Here is a 16,857-nt window from a genome sequence, read left to right on the forward strand (position 1 = left end):
GATGAAGTTACACTATTTTTTCAAACAATGGATAGGAAACACTTAAGGGAGTCTGTGGGAAGGGAGCTTCTGGAGAGCAGTCGTCTCCAGCCTCTGCTCCGCTCTCAACCAGCTGCTCATTTTGCTGCAGGGAAGAAAATGAGAAGAGGCTTTTGTGACAAAAATCACTGGCAGTCGGGCAATCAGTATATTCTTTAGAGTTGAAAAGATTAAGTCATGAAGGCCTTCCTCCCCTGAACACAGGAGCTCGTTGCATGTTTGGAGAGTACAATATAAGTTCTGAACACCCTCACCTTAGGAAGAGAGAATTAGACCTTTGCTTACACACATGCATCACTGTATTGGAGTTTGGGGAACAGTGACCCGTACCTGAAAAGCTGCTTTTCCTCCCCAGCACCACATGCGGCAGGTGACAGATTTGTATGGTCTTGGCTACAGATATGATTTCTAAATAGTGTTCCATGATTCCTAGCAATTAAACTAAATCTGATAAATTATCCCATTGTGAGTCCCAAACTGCTTCTCTATTTTCCATGCATTTTTCTTCCCAGTTCATCAATTCATACAGTCATTTCTCATCTGAACTTTTGTCCTTTTTTTCTCAGTTTACACAAGTCCATAACCACTAAATGTTCCCTGTTGCAAAGGGAATTGATATGTCAGGGATAAAGTTACAGCAGCTCAATCAGTAACTATCCTAAATGTATTTTTCATCAAAATCATGTATCAGGGCAAGCTGATGGATATTTTTGCTGCCCTGTCAGCAGAGAGAGTTTTGCTCTGTTGATGGAATCCAAATTAGGCCACTGAATGCAATTTCTGAAAGTTCATTTTGTTAGTTCTATTTTGCAAATAAAAGGTATTTTTTCTGATTGATTGCATTTTTATTTTTTTTTTTTAATTTGCTAGGATTTTCGGCAGGTAGGCACTTTTAAAAAATTATATCCTTGACATGTTACATTCAGCAGCTCAGCATGCCTTGGTGCACAGAGCTGTAATATTACTAATATCATATTAAGTTAATAGAAGCATAGGCTGGATGTTAGCAGAATACCTCTTTTCAGCAGGGCTTTTTCTTTCCAAGTCCTCACAAAAACAATAAGTGCCAGCTTCTAATCACTGAATGTTTATACTGATCCCACTAATTTAATTGTTAGTAGTTAATTTATAAGTCTTCTCTTTCTAAAAGGTTCATTGGCATAAGATACCTTAACCTAATTGTACATGGCAGGAGTATTTTTGCTAGGCAAGTATATTTTGTTTTCGCTGTGTACTTAACTGTTAAAGTATTTTGAGGTAGATGTTTAGGAACAATGGAAGACTGTCTGGGTGGAATTTTATTCTCACTTATATTAGCTAAATTTATATGCAGGTAGCTCAGTCATACTGATAAATTAGATGATGACTGCTGTGGAAAGAGACTTTCAGCTTGATTAGATAAAATTAAATTAGAAGCTTGATTTTTATTTTTCTTACCTGTATATTCTGAATGCGATTCTTTTTATAGAACAGAGGTTATTCATAGGCATCTGCATTACAGAGGGAATCTAATGTTTATCTCATTGCAGTCTGCAACTTCTTGAAGAATGTTCACCTTAGAGTGAATTGTTTGTCTGAACTGCAATTTTTATTCAGATTCTCTCTGTTCTTAGGTTAATTTAAACGCACTAAAATACATCCTTTTGCTTCCTTAATAGTGAAGAGGAAAAAAAGTTCAAAACCAGAAGCCAAGGGCACTGTGACTAAAGTAACTGGGAAAAAAATAACAAAGATCATTGGCTTAGGAAAGAAAAAGCCATCAACAGATGAACAGACCTCATCAGCTGAAGAAGATGTTCCAACATGTGGTAAGTGGTATTTTTTCTCCTTGAGTCTTAAATGCACATTGCAACTAAAACTTCATAAAATTCTAGCCTAGAAATCCCTCTGAAATTGCTTGTACTGCTATAATTCTTCCATCAGAACATCAGAAGGATGCACTCAGATTGAAAGAGGAGTAATCAAGAGCTTATAATTTGAAAAGAGACTAAAAGACTCGACTTTCAAAATAAAATGGTAGCATAGGCTCAGAAGTAATATCATTGCTCTTTGCAAAGGTAAGGGGGCAGTGTGGGCAAAAAAAGCAGAAATAAACGAGCTGTTTTCAAGGAAATGGATGTAAAATTATTACAGACTGCACTATGAAATGAGTTTAGACTAGGAATTAGAAGAATGTTCTTGGGAAAGGATCAAGTCTTTTATGATGGATCATGGTGAGGTTTTATGGGAGAGCAATCAAGACAGCAGTCGACTGGCCTCAGCCAAAGCGATTTGAGTTTAATTGTAAGTTCCTGAAGTGGTACATATTGGGCAAAACTTGAATGAAATAACAGATTTCTAGAAAGCTATTTTACCTCCGAATGATGATCACTCCTTATGACAACTGTAGTGCTTGGCAGCACCAAGGAAGTGTAATATACAGAAAATGCTTAAGTTGTGTATCTTAGCTCTTAATGTTTTCTCACAGTTTAGGACTTTGTGCAATGCACTTAGCTGATGTCCTCACAGCTCTGGTATTTTCAAACAATGCAATGTATTTACATTCTCCTGTTTGCCTTCTGGTGTTCCAGTATTAAGTAACACTTCCATATGTGAATAAGGTAGAACCCACCCTTCTCCCAGTCCCTTCCAAAAAAAAAATCCAGAGAAAGCAAGCTATGAAAGAGTTGCACCAGATTATTAATTTGGATCTGTCTTTTCTCCTTTAATTGACTTGAAAAACTTCAGAAACCAAGAAATCTGTGATTAGGCAGCAGTTGGCAAAACTCATTGGTGCATGAAGTGTGATAGATGCTTGCCCAATGTGAAAGAAGCAGATCCATGGACCACCAGTGAGAACTTCATAGATCAGAGGTGGCTCTCAAGCCACACTTTGGAAATCATTCACATAAACAATCTTTGATTAAATAAGTGTGTGTATATATGTCCATACATCAGCTAAGTACAGATGTGATTTATCAACCAAAAGAACAGCTGGGAAAAGCTGAAGCATCTGGTTTCCATACAAACTCAAGACTTCCGGGGTCTCATGCTCCATTGATTATTCTGTATTATGTGAGACATTAACCACAGCTGTACAATCTAAGTCCTAGTATTTCTATCATTATTTCGGATATGGACATAAGTATAGCCATTACTATTGCCTGCATTTGGCTCTACACAACACCACTTGCAGATTTTATAGGAAAATATGCGTGTCTAGGCTTTGGTCATCGCAGGAAGTTTTTGCAGAAGGAGTTTCTCACCACCAGAAATTTGGCTCAGTGCAATGCTCTCTGGGAGGTTGCTCCATAGTTGAAGGCTTTTACACTTTAAAAGGCTCTACCTCCCATGAACAAAGAGAAAGGCCCGGTGCGGCTGTAGGGGACACCCAGCTAGAGTGGAAATGGAAACCAACCTGCACTCAGCATCATGGCAAAGCTCTTCCCTAGAGCATCACTGGTCTTTGGCTACCTGGGCCAAGCTGAAGTGCGAATGTCCCAACTGGGAATGCGCTCAAGGCATTTTGGGCATGTCAGCTGTTGAAGTTTTAAGTAGGGATATGTGGAAGGAAAAGCGTGGAATCCTGCAGAGTTCATGTGAAATAGGAGGGTTTGGAAGAGCTTTTCTGAGAGGTGTGTTAGAAGCAGAGGAGGAAAAAAAGTGCTGTCTGAAAAAAAAAAAAAGCCTTTCATTCCAAAACAAGCCAGCTGGCTTGTACGTGAAGAGTTTTCAATTTCTAGGGATTATATTATAATGCACAACTATATGGGGTTTTGTTACAGGAGAAGGGAGGAGAGCTGGAGAGTGTGATCATCACAAGGAGCCAAAATCAGAGGACTGTGCACATCCTCCTTTTTTTATGGCACCTTCCAAGATGTGCGCAAGTCTGATCTGCTATATCCTGTTGGATCAAGCTTTGACATTGGAACCACAATGTTGGAAGGGAAACCCAGAAAAATTAATCATAAGTCATAGTTTTAATGAAAACCAAAGAGAGCTATCCAACAGAATTAAATGAAAATCAGACCTGAGATAGAAGACAATTTTTTTACATAAATTCTGGCCTGTGCAAGTTACCATTTGTTTCCCTCTTCACAGCCTGTTTGGAAGCAGCAGCACGCTGAATTCATGTAGTGTTTGTAATGTGGAAGCAAAAGTAAAAGATCATCTTTTTTTCGTTCCCAAACTAAATAAGGCAGGAAAATTGGGCATTGTCTTGATTTTAAGATTTGAGTTGGGAATGATTGTTGCTATGTGACAGAAAAGGAAAAACACAAAACACTGCCCATTTAATGATACTATATGCCTAGACACTATGTGATATAGAACATGATAAGAAAAGTGAATGTTTTAAAAGGCAATTTGTTAATGAAATTTTGATTTGTTGTAAGGGTACTTTATTATCCTTGGGAGGGAAAAAATAATCTTTGTTTAAACTTGTGTCTTAAAGTTTAACTAAGTTTCATCTGCATTCAGTTCTTTAATTTTGAATTTTTACTTTTATTGGCATCAGTAGCAATCTTCTAAACTCTGCTTTGAAGGTGTTGCAAACCAAGTGTGCCGCCTTCTTTCTAAATGAAATCAGAAGTTATAACATCAACGCTTAATAGATCTTCAGAACACTGACTTTGGATGTTACAGAACCTCGCTCATCACCTAATTATATAATATTATAGATATATGATATATTATTATAATTATATAATGTGGCTGTGGTTTTCCCAGACAATTTTGGCTGGTCACAGTTATCAAAGCCATTACACACGGAGAAGGTGGGTCTTCTTCATGAGTACATTGCCTGTGTATGTACATTTTTACCACTGCCCCTCTCCCGTTCTTAATAAAGTATTGGGGATCAGTGTGCTCCTGCTCATCCAGCTGCTGCAGTGACTACTGAACAGCCATTTACACATGAGCAGGATCACATCTTTATATGTTTTTCACTAGGTTATTGTCACAGTGAAAGTTTTGATTAAAAGAAGTGGAACAGGGTCATTTATTTCTCTTCCTAAAATTAAGCTGAACTTTCTATTATAAGAGGAATAAGTTAAGTGGTAGCGTTACATTGAAAAGTAAGGGTTTGGGTTTCTTCTTTACATAAAAAGACAGGAGTAAAAGATTTCACATTTAATTTTATTGCAGGATATCTAAACGTGCTCTCAAATAACCGTTGGCGTGAGCGCTGGTGCAGAGTGAAAGACAATAAACTCATTTTCCACAAGGACAGGACAGATCTGAAGACGCACATTGTTTCTATCCCTCTCCGTGGCTGTGAAGTCATCCCGGGACTGGATTCAAAGCATCCCCTGACCTTCCGCCTCCTCCGAAACGGGCAGGAGGTTGCTGTGCTCGAGGTACAGTGGTTGCTAATGGCTATGACTTGTAGGAACATCCACAAGCTAAATTAGAGGAGCACTTTCATACAACTTGGTCATTCAAAAAGATCTTTGGAATAGTGTTATTGCAGAGCTCGATAACAAAGACTGGAAGGAGAAAAAGTAGTAACTGTTGTAGGCAAAGAGAGAACTGAGATTTAAAAGTTTTCTCAGGAAAACGCTTTTCTCTACACTGACCTTCCCTTGACCTGCTACTAAGGTGTCCCTGCTCCTTCTCAATACACACTTTTACATCAGGGATATAATTACTTTGGGTAAACAACTTAGTGATAATTAAATAAGGTGTTACTGTTAATGGGAACTCTAGAGCTTTTAACTCTCATTTATCTGGTATTTATGTGAACCACTTTTGCTCAGTCTGTGTCCATATTGAGATAATTCTGCATTAAGCAGATAGTGTCTCAGCATCTTGGGGAGTCTCTTGACATGTTGTACATGTAGAAACTGTCACACTCAACGTTGCCAAGGTCATACTTTCATCTGTGCTAGCTGTGTCAGGATTTTCTGAGGGGCTTTATTAATCATATTTTGAAAAATGAAATGAGAAGACACTTAAGGCCAAGTCTAATGAAGATATAATATAGGAGGAGGCAAGCTTTTGTGTTCAGTGGCAGGATGGACAGTTTGACCACTTGGATTTCCAGCTGCAGATCCCTTTAGTCTCCTGTCTTTGCAGCCAGGTCTGTTCTATTTGAGTAATTCAGAGAATGTGGAAAAAAAACCAAACACAACAACAAACCAAAAACTAGAAAGGAGCTCAAGGAACTGTGAAAGACAGTGAAATATTTAAAAACAAATGAGAAACTGGAAGCCTCATAGTTTCTTTCCCATATCCTTCTTCCCTGTATCTGTTTGCTGCTGTTTAACTTTGTAATTGATGAATTGAAGAAAAATATGAAAAATTTAAAACTATTTTAACAGTATTAATGTTTGTACTTGTCTGCTAGGAATATAAATGCCATCATCAAGACGAATGCATTGGATTTTTTTTCAAAAAGGAACACTAAAATTTCTTCTAGTATTGGATTATTTTTTCCCTTGTTTCTACTTAGGACTAAGACTTTCTTCTTGGGAGTCATCCTACCTAAAATCCCCCAGCCTAGCATAGGAGAATAATTCTGTCATAGCTTTAAATTTTCTATAGTCTAAAATAAGCATTACTTGAATCTAAATCCACTAGCCTTAAATGATTATTTTTTCTTCTTTTTGGAATTGCCCAGTTTGTACTACATGGTAACTGATGAGCGCTTATCTTACTCGAAGTGCACTCCTAGCAAAGCAGTTTTAAAAAAAAATCCTGGGGTTTTTAGGAGTTTAGCAAAGAGAAACCAGAGCAGCTCATAGAATGTGGTAGCAATTTGTCAGCCAAGAAGAATATGCCATTTTGAAATAAAGCTCAGCTCAGTGGCAGACTAAAGACATGACCTATGCTCTTGCCCATTTCCTTGCAGGCATCCTCCTCCGAAGACATGGGCAGATGGTTGGGAATTTTGCTGGCGGAAACAGGATCTTCAACAGACCCTGGAGCTCTGCACTACGATTACATCGATGTGGAAATGACAGCAAGCGTCATCCAGGCTGCAAAACAGACTTTCTGGTGAGGGGCGCTTAGCTACCCGGGTGTTTCTAGTACTCTGAGAATTTATATCTATATGTTAACGCCAGTGCCAAGAGAGCTTATCAAAATCCACCCCTCTTTGCCAGATATGGAACTTGTGAAGTGTTCCAGCATCACAGCATGTTAGATGTGTTTATGATTATTGTGTTGGCATCATGCTAGTTCTGTAAAAGATGCAGACACCATCTGACTTTACCCAAATCTTTACTCAATTTTTTCAGTAAGTCTCCTTATCAAGTTCTATATTTTAACCTTTTCTTGAAGACAGAACTGTCCCTGGAAAAGGACAAATATGCTGAAAATTAAATAAATAATTTTAAATAAATAAATAAATAAATAAAATTAATATGCAGCTACATAGTTCACATTTATCTGTTGGCTTTATTTGCTGTATATACAGGCAATATGTACAGCATATATTGCCAGCATATATTCTGTACACTAAAAATGTATAGTAAATTTAAGCAATTTAAGTCTTGGAAAGTCACATTCTCAGTGTTTCCTTCTCAAGTTACTTTTTGCTTAATTAAAAACTGTGTTAAGCTCACACCAGTCCAACTAATTTCTGGATTTTAATTCAGGAGATGGAAACTGGGAAGGTGCCTAGGGTGCAGCACAGAAACTGTTTACATTACAAATCAGTACAGTGAATTCCCCATTACAGATCCTGTGCTCAGAAAAGTAATGCACACTTAGCACATATAGTGATTTATATGTTTAAAATCAATTTAATTATTAAAGCAGTGTTTGGTGGGAGGAGGCTGGCAGTTTTCCTTGGCTAGGTGAGACCGTTCAGAAAGGGGAGGGAAGGGACAGTGGGGACAGGTGGGATGTCCTGCTGCAGACCTACCTGGGCTTTTCCAGGGTCAGACACTGGCTGGCCTGAGAAGACAGGTGGCAAAGGCATCATCCCTCATCTCGCTGCAAAATGAGGCTACCCACACAAATTTGGAATTTGTATGACTTGATTTACTAGAGAATCACACCTCGGCTTTAAACAGACTGAAAAATCAAAAAAAAACCCCAACCAAACAAAAACAAAAAACACAAAACCAACAAAAAAGCCCAAACAAACAAAGAAAAACCCAGCAAGAGCCTCAGAGTTTTCCAAAAGAAGACACTTAGCGAGGTGTTAGGAGGGCTTTAATGAGGGAAAACGGGCAGTTTCATTCCGTATCTGGTTTGAATGACTTCTGATAGAAATCAAAGTGACTCAGCGTTACTACAAGCCCAGTTTCATGAAAACCATATAACTTTGGTAGAATCAAAATGCATTTAGCTTACCTACTTATGTTAATACTTGTTTTGATGTTAAGAGGGCTCAAAATGTTTATCTTGTGTTGACATGTATTTTGCTTCAGTCAGCGTCTAGCAATAACCACATTTAAGAAAGAAGTAGAATGGAAACCTTCCCCCCTGAATACTGCTTGGCTTTCCTTTTCTGAACAAATGCAATATTAATTGCAGCCAAGTGAAAAAACATATGCAACTAAACCACATGTTAGAAAGGAATGTCAAACAACTTGCAAAATAGCAGAATTCCCCTATTAAGAATTAGTTAAAATTCATTGGGTGTGTTTAAAAGACTTAAGAGCTTGCTGATAAGCAGCTAGAGTATCTGTCTGCTGATTTTCAACTACTCCTAGAAAATGAGGAGAAATTACAACAATACTTAAGTGTTAATAAAATACCATTTCTGCCCTTTATAGAATGAATATCAGCTTTCTAAATTAGCTGCAGTTATCATTAAAGCTTTGATGATCGCACAATCACTTCAGGATTATTGGTTTTTCATTTCCTGAGACTGATGCTTTTCAACACAGTTGGCTCTTCATTAATAGTCCCATCCATTTTCTTAGTCTAAATCATTAAGTATCTGGGAAAGGCTGAAGAAAAAATGCTTCCAAGCAGGTTTTCTTTATTTGCTTTCTCATCTATAAGTTTCAGAATACAATTAACTTACATGAATGCATCTGTAAACATGATTAATGAGGTATAGTGAAATAATGCTTATGAAGTGCTTACAGATACTTAGATAAATCTTAGCTTCCTTTGGTGGTGGAAATAGTTATTACAGGTGCATCGGATGTCATTAATGAATATCCCAGTTTTCGGACATGGTTGTTATGCATCACTCTCATTGAAACTACTTAAATAGAAAGAAACACAGTAACGACTCCAAATGCAGTCCTTCAGACTAACCAGAAAGGCTTGAGTAATGTTCTTCATTTAGAGAAACAGTAAACAAATGCAGCCCTTTAATAATATCTCATACAGTTGGAGATATGATAAAGTTAAAAACATCTTCATAACGGAATTTATCTTGGGCTGTTTGTTGTTTGTTTGTTTGTTTGAAGTAAGAAAAGCTTCTGTCTAATGATTATTCCAGCCCTGCCCTGCCCTGCAAGGTCCACACTGAACTGGGCAGGTTCATCCCTCCTGTGAGCCCAGGTCTCCCGTGGCTCAGGTGAGCCCCAGATGGATGAGGTCTGTCTCCCTCTGAATGAGAAATTCAGTGTACTCCATGTTATTCCAAAGCCAAAAGAAAGCAACTGTTGAAACCACAGCATTCTTGAGCTCCAGCCAGCGCTACAGAAGACCCTCTCTGCTTTAGTAGGGCTTTATCATATTTTATGAATGTCAGCAAGGAGCCTGAATAGTTCTATTGTTTGGAATAGAAAGCTTTGTTTTCCCATTCATGCACACCTGAAGCTATAGGAATTATTTGGGATCTCTTTCTATACCTCGTGCAATTTCAGCGGTTTGCTACAAAGGAAAACTCGCCCTTGGAGTCGTTATTGCTATTGGGCCTGATTCTGCCATTTTCTGCATTGTTAGATCTTTGGTCCCAACACAAAGCCTTGTTCTAGTCTGTGGTATCTTGCACGTGTTCTGTAGAATTTTGGGAAAACAAGCTGTAATGTTGATTGTGGGGAGACGGTAGGAAATAAATAAACATATACATAAATATATAGTGCCCTTTTGAAGTGTCCAGAGGGCTCAGACACACTGTGTCAAACAGAGCAAGAATTAACATATAGGCTATTTGCATGCACAATAACCCAGAGAGTGAGAGTTGGGAAGCACAGTGCCATTGTGCACACTCTACTCAGCCAAAAGTTCTGATATGGAAATGAAAAATTTCCAGATTTTGAGGAAGAAAATATTCAGAAAATTGTGATAGATATTTAAGCTTAGGAATTGAGAGAAACAAAAATAAAATTCAGCAAAAATTTGTAAAAACAGTGCAACTTTGCCAAAACCTAAGTTCTCATCCTGCGCCCTGAGCACACGTGCACCCAGAAACACCTGTTTCTCCCTGATGCAGACAACAAGGGAACTTTTATGGGACACTGGCAAGCTGGTTTATAACACAGATCAGCAGGTTCCCATGTAAACACACCACTGAGAAGTTACAGCTGTTGCCCTCCTGGCTTTCACACAGTCATATCCCCACTGTAAGAATGGAGTACAGAAACATATGTTGTAGTATTGGCTGCTAGCAGCAATGTGTGAGTAGCACCAGAAGGAAAACTGTCCTCAGCTTTCCTGCAGAAAGTGAGAAGATATGTGCTTCTAGGCTACATAATCAGATACAGGGGACATACCACTGAATCATCACTTAGACTTGGGTTCAAGCGCTGTTTTTTATTATTTTTATTTTGCTTTATTCAGTTTTATGAACAGGCGAGTTATATCTACAAATCCGTATCGGGGAAGCACTGCCAATGGCTACGCCTGTCCGAGTGGAATGGCACTTCATTATGATGATGTTCCCTGCATAAATGGATCGGTAAGAATTGAATTTGCACAGAACAAATGGTTTGCATGTGTTGAACGCATGGATGTCTGAAAATTATATTATCTAAAAAGCCCCACTGGGCAGTTTCCCAATGAACTCCTATGTTTTTGATTGGGGGGGCTGCAAACTTCTCTCACACCTACAGAGCAGTAGGGGGGTGGGACATATTGTTTACATTAACCCGCACATAAGCCAATGTGCATTTAGAAAGCAATTGCCTGTTGACGATTTGTTGCCAAGTCCTTGAATATAATACTCACTTGAGGGGCTGTTTTTTAAATCACTCTGGACCTGCCAAAATTAAGGACGTAGTTACATCAGGCACCTTCTGGTGTCTTTTGAAAACAAAACAAAAACAAACAAACAAAACTTCTGAGGCCCTGGGGCTGCATTTTTCATGACAGCAGGTACTGCATATCCCAAAAGAGAACCACAGTGGTCACTTCCATCTTCATAATTTGCAGAATTGATTGTAGGCAGATGCCTAATAGGGTTTAACACATAGATGTGGTCATCACAAAGATTTACAGGGAAGTTGCAGCTCATGTCAGAGCTCAATTTGGGCTGCTTCATAAAGGCCCCCACTGAGGCTGAACTCAAGAAAAATTCAGAGTTTGATATGGGTAAGTGGACTGCAAGTTCAGTCCTCCATCATGTCTTAGTAATGTCAGAAAGATGGTAGTAAGCCCCTCTTGGGAACAACACATGACCACATGTGTGGTGAGTAGTCTGTATGTGTAGTTCTTGGATGTGCTGAAGCCTTTGTATGAGTAGTGTCCTGCCACTGCCAGGACGGATTAAGGAAGGATATTTGGCAACCAGGTTGGTTTCTTTTAAGATTAATTGAATGAATCACTGGAGTATTGTCATTGAGCTTTCCATTTTTTTCTGGGGAAAAAGAATAAGAAACAGAAAAGAACAAGAAGAAGAAAAAAAAGAATGGTCTGTGTCAGTTCTAGCTGGTTAGCTCAGAATAATAGTTCTCCAGCAAAAAAAAAGTAATACTAGCATACCAGCAGCTGGTACTCACTGGAAAGACATATAGCCTAAAGATTCATCTGTGTAGCCTGTGAGTATCCTGTGAACACAGCCTGCTTGTGTCCCCCGCAGTGCTCGAGCTGACGCCTAGGGAACAGAGAGGGTGCTGGGATGGTGTGGGACATGCACAGGACTGAGGCTATCAGCCACGTCATGCAATGCTTCCTTTCCACACTCTGTCCTCCCCACCTTTCTAAATAGTTTGATTCAAGTGTAAGCAACAAGCATATGCATGCTACAGTCAAAGGAATTAATGTTTTAATTTCACTGAGGAGGTTCTGCATGGCATATTGTTTACTAACTGCCAAAGTGTATGTGTTGCAGTGGGAACCAGAAGATGGCTTTCCTTCTTCTCGTAGCAGGAACATTGGAGAAGAAATGCTTTATGATAACGCAGGCCTGTACGATAACTTGCCGTCTCCAAAAATCTTTGCGCGCTATCCACCAGCTGACAGAAAACCCAATAGGTTATCTACTGACAAACTCTCCTCTAACCATTACAAATACCCTGTCTCATCCAATCTGTCTTCTGCTCAGTCTGTCACTAATACCTCTGCTGTGGGGAGGGGATCTGGCTCACAGGTACCGTACTATTTAATACTTAACAAAGCTTTTTATTTTTTGGCTGTTCTGTTTATCTGGTTGTTATCTTAAGGGCCTTGGGCTATTCCAGTCCATTAGTGTTAGCACTGAAATGCTTGGAGTTTAGTCACGAGCTCACTGCAAATGAAACAGGTTTGCTAAGTTGTAAATTATGATGAAGAACTATTGACACCTGGAAAAGGCTTTTGGCTCAAGTTCTTGATGATTTGCAGGTTGTGGATAATAAGAAAAAGAAAAAAACAGATGTGACTTTCCAAACTTAACCTGAATGCACATCTAGCTGCCTTCTGTCTCTCTAGGCAGCAATGACTGGAAAAAAAAAATGGAAGGTGAAATATGACCTGGAATTTTACTGATCTGTATATTGTATATACTATGGTTATTTATATTGTGAATATACATATATATCATAAAATAGATAATATATGTACTAAATGATATTGCATATAGTGTGTATATACCGTACTTAAATTACTGCTTGTTGTTTTCTTCCTGTGAAAAAAACCTCAGCCTATGTCTGTGCTGCTCTCTGAGGATGGCTTCTAGACCTCAGCTGAAATGACAGTGAAGCTACAGAAAAATGAAATCCTGTATGCTCAGCCTCAATAGCAGGCAGGCAGAGCCCAGCTGGGGAGCAGAGCAAACCTCACTCACAGCCACACCAGAGACATTCTCCAGAGCCTGTAGCCAGTCTCCAAGAGCTGGCCATTGGCATAAGCCTGGGAATGTGTCACAAAGATGGGTGGTTTTCAGTTTAATCTGAAATGAAACAGTTAGATAAGCGGTTCCCTTGAATAAGGTACTTGTCATATTCTGCATTAACTCAACCCCTACAAAAACTTCATATCAGAATATTAGAATTCAGTGACATTGCAGAATCGGAGGTGGGCTCGAGCATTGAATAGCCCCGATCGCAGGCTGCATGTGTGCCCTGTGTCGGCTCAGGCAGCCCCATGTAAACACCGGGCTGCCTCAAGGATAGTGTTGTTCTTCCCAGGGTTCAGCTCAGCACAGGAGAGCCCTCTAAAGGGAAACCCCTTGGACACGAAATGTGCTGTTTCTGTTAATCTTGTGAGCGGGACTGGCCATTATTAGAGGTTGCCTGTTTTTTAGTAAGAGAAGCTTTTATAGTAGCCAGAAGCTGTATAAGATGAAATTGATTAACTTCTAACATTTAAAAATGTGAAATAATTATATTTTGGGAAAAAAAAAATATAATCCATGCACTGCCATACTATATGGCAAGCCTGTATAGTATATAAGAAAGTGTTGGATTTTTGTGTGGCAAACCCTGTTGGCTTTTTTCTGTATGAAAATAACTCTGCCAAACCTGTTTTTCAAAAATCTTTAGTGTGTAAAATTAATTGAAGGTGCAACTTTTCTGCCTCACAATGGCTTTCTTAATATAGCAAGTGCCAGAGTTTTGAGTAATTTAAAGACTGTAACGCCACCAGAGATGGGGAGCTCATCCCCTGTTATCCTGTGACTGCTGGTGTGGCTCCCGCTGAGCAGGCAGCGTGCAGAGCCAACATCTCTGGAGGAAGCGCCGTCTCTAGCTCAGTCAATGCCATCTATTAAGGCTCTCTCCGAGCAGACGGCTTTTTAATCAAGCTTTGCCCTTGATGAAAGGGTGACTGTAACGCCAGCGGCACAGAAATAGCTGGAGCCCATTTGTACTTTTGTTTTCTAACAGTTTAAAGGCAAGAAGCCGCCTGCAACTGCTAATGGGATCACCGGAAAAGGGAGAACTTTAAATAGCCAGCCAAAGAAACCCGAATCGGTGTCATGTGTGAAGCGCACTGCATCCAGTAAGTATGCCTGTCCTCACTGCTGCCTCACTTGTGAGCGGAGTCATGAGGATACCCCAAATAGCTGTCTTCTTCACAAACAAGATAAAGAACCACTGTGGTTCTGCTGTGGCTGAGAGGCCGAGCAGGAGATTCCCACCAAGATTTTGAATAGGAGATATTGTGTGTGTTGGTGACTCATTAGTACTCCAGACATGCCACGGGATAAAGGGTTGTCATATGGAGAATGCTAAATGTGAAATGTGGAGCAGTGGCTGCAAAGTCATGAGGGCAGCCAGAGAAAAAATGGGTAACGATTCATCAGTTGGGGCAGAAAGTAATTCTGTATTCCTGTTGGAAGAGGAGGATGAGGAGCTGGGAAAGACATGAGAACAATATGTTCCTCAAAAGTGAACTTACTCTTATCAGTAATGAAAAAGGTGTAAGAAGATAATGAAGACAACCACACAGCTCAAAAGTTTCCTCAGAAGAGGTGATTTCAATTGGTGAGTGGCACGTTCAGAAAGAGGGTTCTTCTGGGCTGGTGGTTTGCCTCTGGAAAATCCCCAATAAAGAAAAAAAGACAAAAAAAGAGCTATAGTGTTATTTTTAAAATATGGAGTCAAAAGCACAGCTGCTTCTAGAGAAGGAATTAATGTGATTTTTTTTTTTTAATCCCATGATAAATTTTTAAGAAGTCATGGATTTAATGGCAACAAGACAAATTTGGGTTAGGCTTTAGAAAAAAAAGTTTGTATCTTTCTAACCATATATGTCAATTGGTACGGGAATAGATAGTTGTGGGGCATCCCAGTTACTAAAGACCAACTAGAATTGGTTTGACAACTATTTGTCAGGAATGGTTTAGAGCTGCTGAGTTTGCTTTCAGATATGCAGACAAAGTGATCTGTTAGCTGACCTATTTCCTTTGAGTCTGTAACCGGAACAGGGGTTGAGAGGGGGCTGTGAAAAAATTAGACCACAGATACGTGTGAGCCATGAGATGAAAGCATTTCTATGGGAAACTAAAAAAAAAAAGAAAAAGCAAGCTCTCAGGTATCAAAAAGGTGGGAACATCTTTGTATTCTCTTGTGTCAGGTGAGAAAAGACATGTGCTTTAAGTACTTGAAGTAGTAATGGAAACCGGGCAAAAAGGTAGTTTTTCCTTTGACCCCTTCCAATTAAAAATCAAGAGTTCAGAGCTGAAGAGGAGCCTCCTTTCCTTCCTCTGAACTATATAGAAAGGCAAAGCTATGTTTCAAAACCAATGTACTATAAGGTAACTGGTATTGCTCATCTTCCCTGGATAAATATAGAAAACAAAGTGGGAATCATGGACCTTGAGAAAAAAAACTGTGAAAATGGGATGGAAAAGCGGATTTGCAAACCATGACATGGTTCGTGTGCTGTTCAGTCTCGGGGAACAGTTTAGTTTCGCTGTTAGTTTTAACCATCAATAACTACAATCCAATACATACAGATGCCGAGCAGTACAAATATGGCAAGAATCGTGTGGAGGCAGATGCAAAGAGGCTACAAAGCAAAGAGGAGGAGCTGCTAAAGAGGAAAGAAGCACTTCGGAACAGGCTGGCCCAGCTTCGAAAAGAAAGGAAAGATCTACGTGCTGCCATTGAAGTCAATGCAGGTATGAGGAGCTTTTTTGTGCTGAATTCTATCCTGGGCAGGCTCAGTTATCCAAATAGCTTTGTATTCTGTGCTGAAGACATGCCACTACATGAGGTTTGGTTTTGATGTTAAACAATACTCTGTAACGTCTAGATTTGCTTTCTGCATAGTTAAAAAATATGTAATATAAATATATGCACACCTATGAAATGACATGGATGGGCACTTCAGGCAAGCAGAACATGGGAATAATTTTATTGTGACTGGCTAATTATATTTTCATGACATGGAATAATGATAAAATAAATACTTACTTGAAACTAGACTAGAAACCTAGGAGGGCAGCTGAAAGTAAGCATTTGATTTCTGTTGCTACATTTTTTATGTGAAAAAATGTGTTTTTTTCTAAGTACTTACCTTTTTTATGATATCACTGATTTCTAGAGCCCTTTTTCCTTTTTAAGAAATAAAGTAATTTCTGTAAGTGTCAATTGAAGCTTCTTACTGAAATAATAACATTGTTGTGGGTGACAGGCAGGAAGACCCAAGTAATTCTTGAAGATAAGTTAAAGAAGTTGGAAGAGGAGTGCAAGCAGAAGGAGGCTGAGCGTGTAAACCTGGAGCTGGAACTGACCGAGGTGAAGGAGAGCCTTAAGAAAGCCTTGGCTGGTGGCATCACACTGGGCTTGGCTATTGAGCCCAAGTCAGGAACATCAAGCCCACAGGTATGCAAAGCCGTTAATCACCAAATCCTAGTACCGTGGCTTCTGCCTTCTCAGCGGCAGTAAAATGAGTGGGAACTGAAAGTTTTCAAAAGATTTGTAAAGCCCAGGAAATAAGAGCAGAACTAAATGACTTTCTGCATTGTTTGCATTCTTCACCTACATCTGGCGTATTTGCTAGAGCAATGGGGAGCAGGTGTGTATGGGAATCAACAGCAGTATGTGTGAGGATATTGTGCAAAAG

General features: G+C 39.3%; 1 protein-coding gene across 8 annotated transcripts in view; it reads left to right on the top strand.

Moving 5' to 3' along the window:
- The window catches only part of AFAP1 (actin filament associated protein 1), a 119,589-nt gene that overhangs the window by 93,490 nt on the left and 9,242 nt on the right, over nucleotides 1-16,857 (top strand). For 5 of the 8 annotated variants that reach the window (XM_065062553.1, XM_065062554.1, XM_065062559.1 and 2 more), the window contains 8 exons: nucleotides 1,698-1,847; nucleotides 5,164-5,375; nucleotides 6,869-7,014; nucleotides 10,711-10,828; nucleotides 12,200-12,457; nucleotides 14,172-14,286; nucleotides 15,746-15,910; nucleotides 16,426-16,616. In XM_065062553.1, the coding sequence (XP_064918625.1) occupies nucleotides 1,698-1,847; nucleotides 5,164-5,375; nucleotides 6,869-7,014; nucleotides 10,711-10,828; nucleotides 12,200-12,457; nucleotides 14,172-14,286; nucleotides 15,746-15,910; nucleotides 16,426-16,616 (1,355 nt within the window). The remainder of the gene's footprint in view (nucleotides 1-1,697; nucleotides 1,848-5,163; nucleotides 5,376-6,868; nucleotides 7,015-10,710; nucleotides 10,829-12,199; nucleotides 12,458-14,171; nucleotides 14,287-15,745; nucleotides 15,911-16,425; nucleotides 16,617-16,857) is intronic. The other 3 variants (XM_065062555.1, XM_065062556.1, XM_065062560.1) reach the window with 1 other exon arrangement.

Source organism: Columba livia, chromosome 4, assembly GCF_036013475.1.
Source record: "Columba livia isolate bColLiv1 breed racing homer chromosome 4, bColLiv1.pat.W.v2, whole genome shotgun sequence".
Taxonomy (NCBI): domain Eukaryota; kingdom Metazoa; phylum Chordata; class Aves; order Columbiformes; family Columbidae; genus Columba; species Columba livia.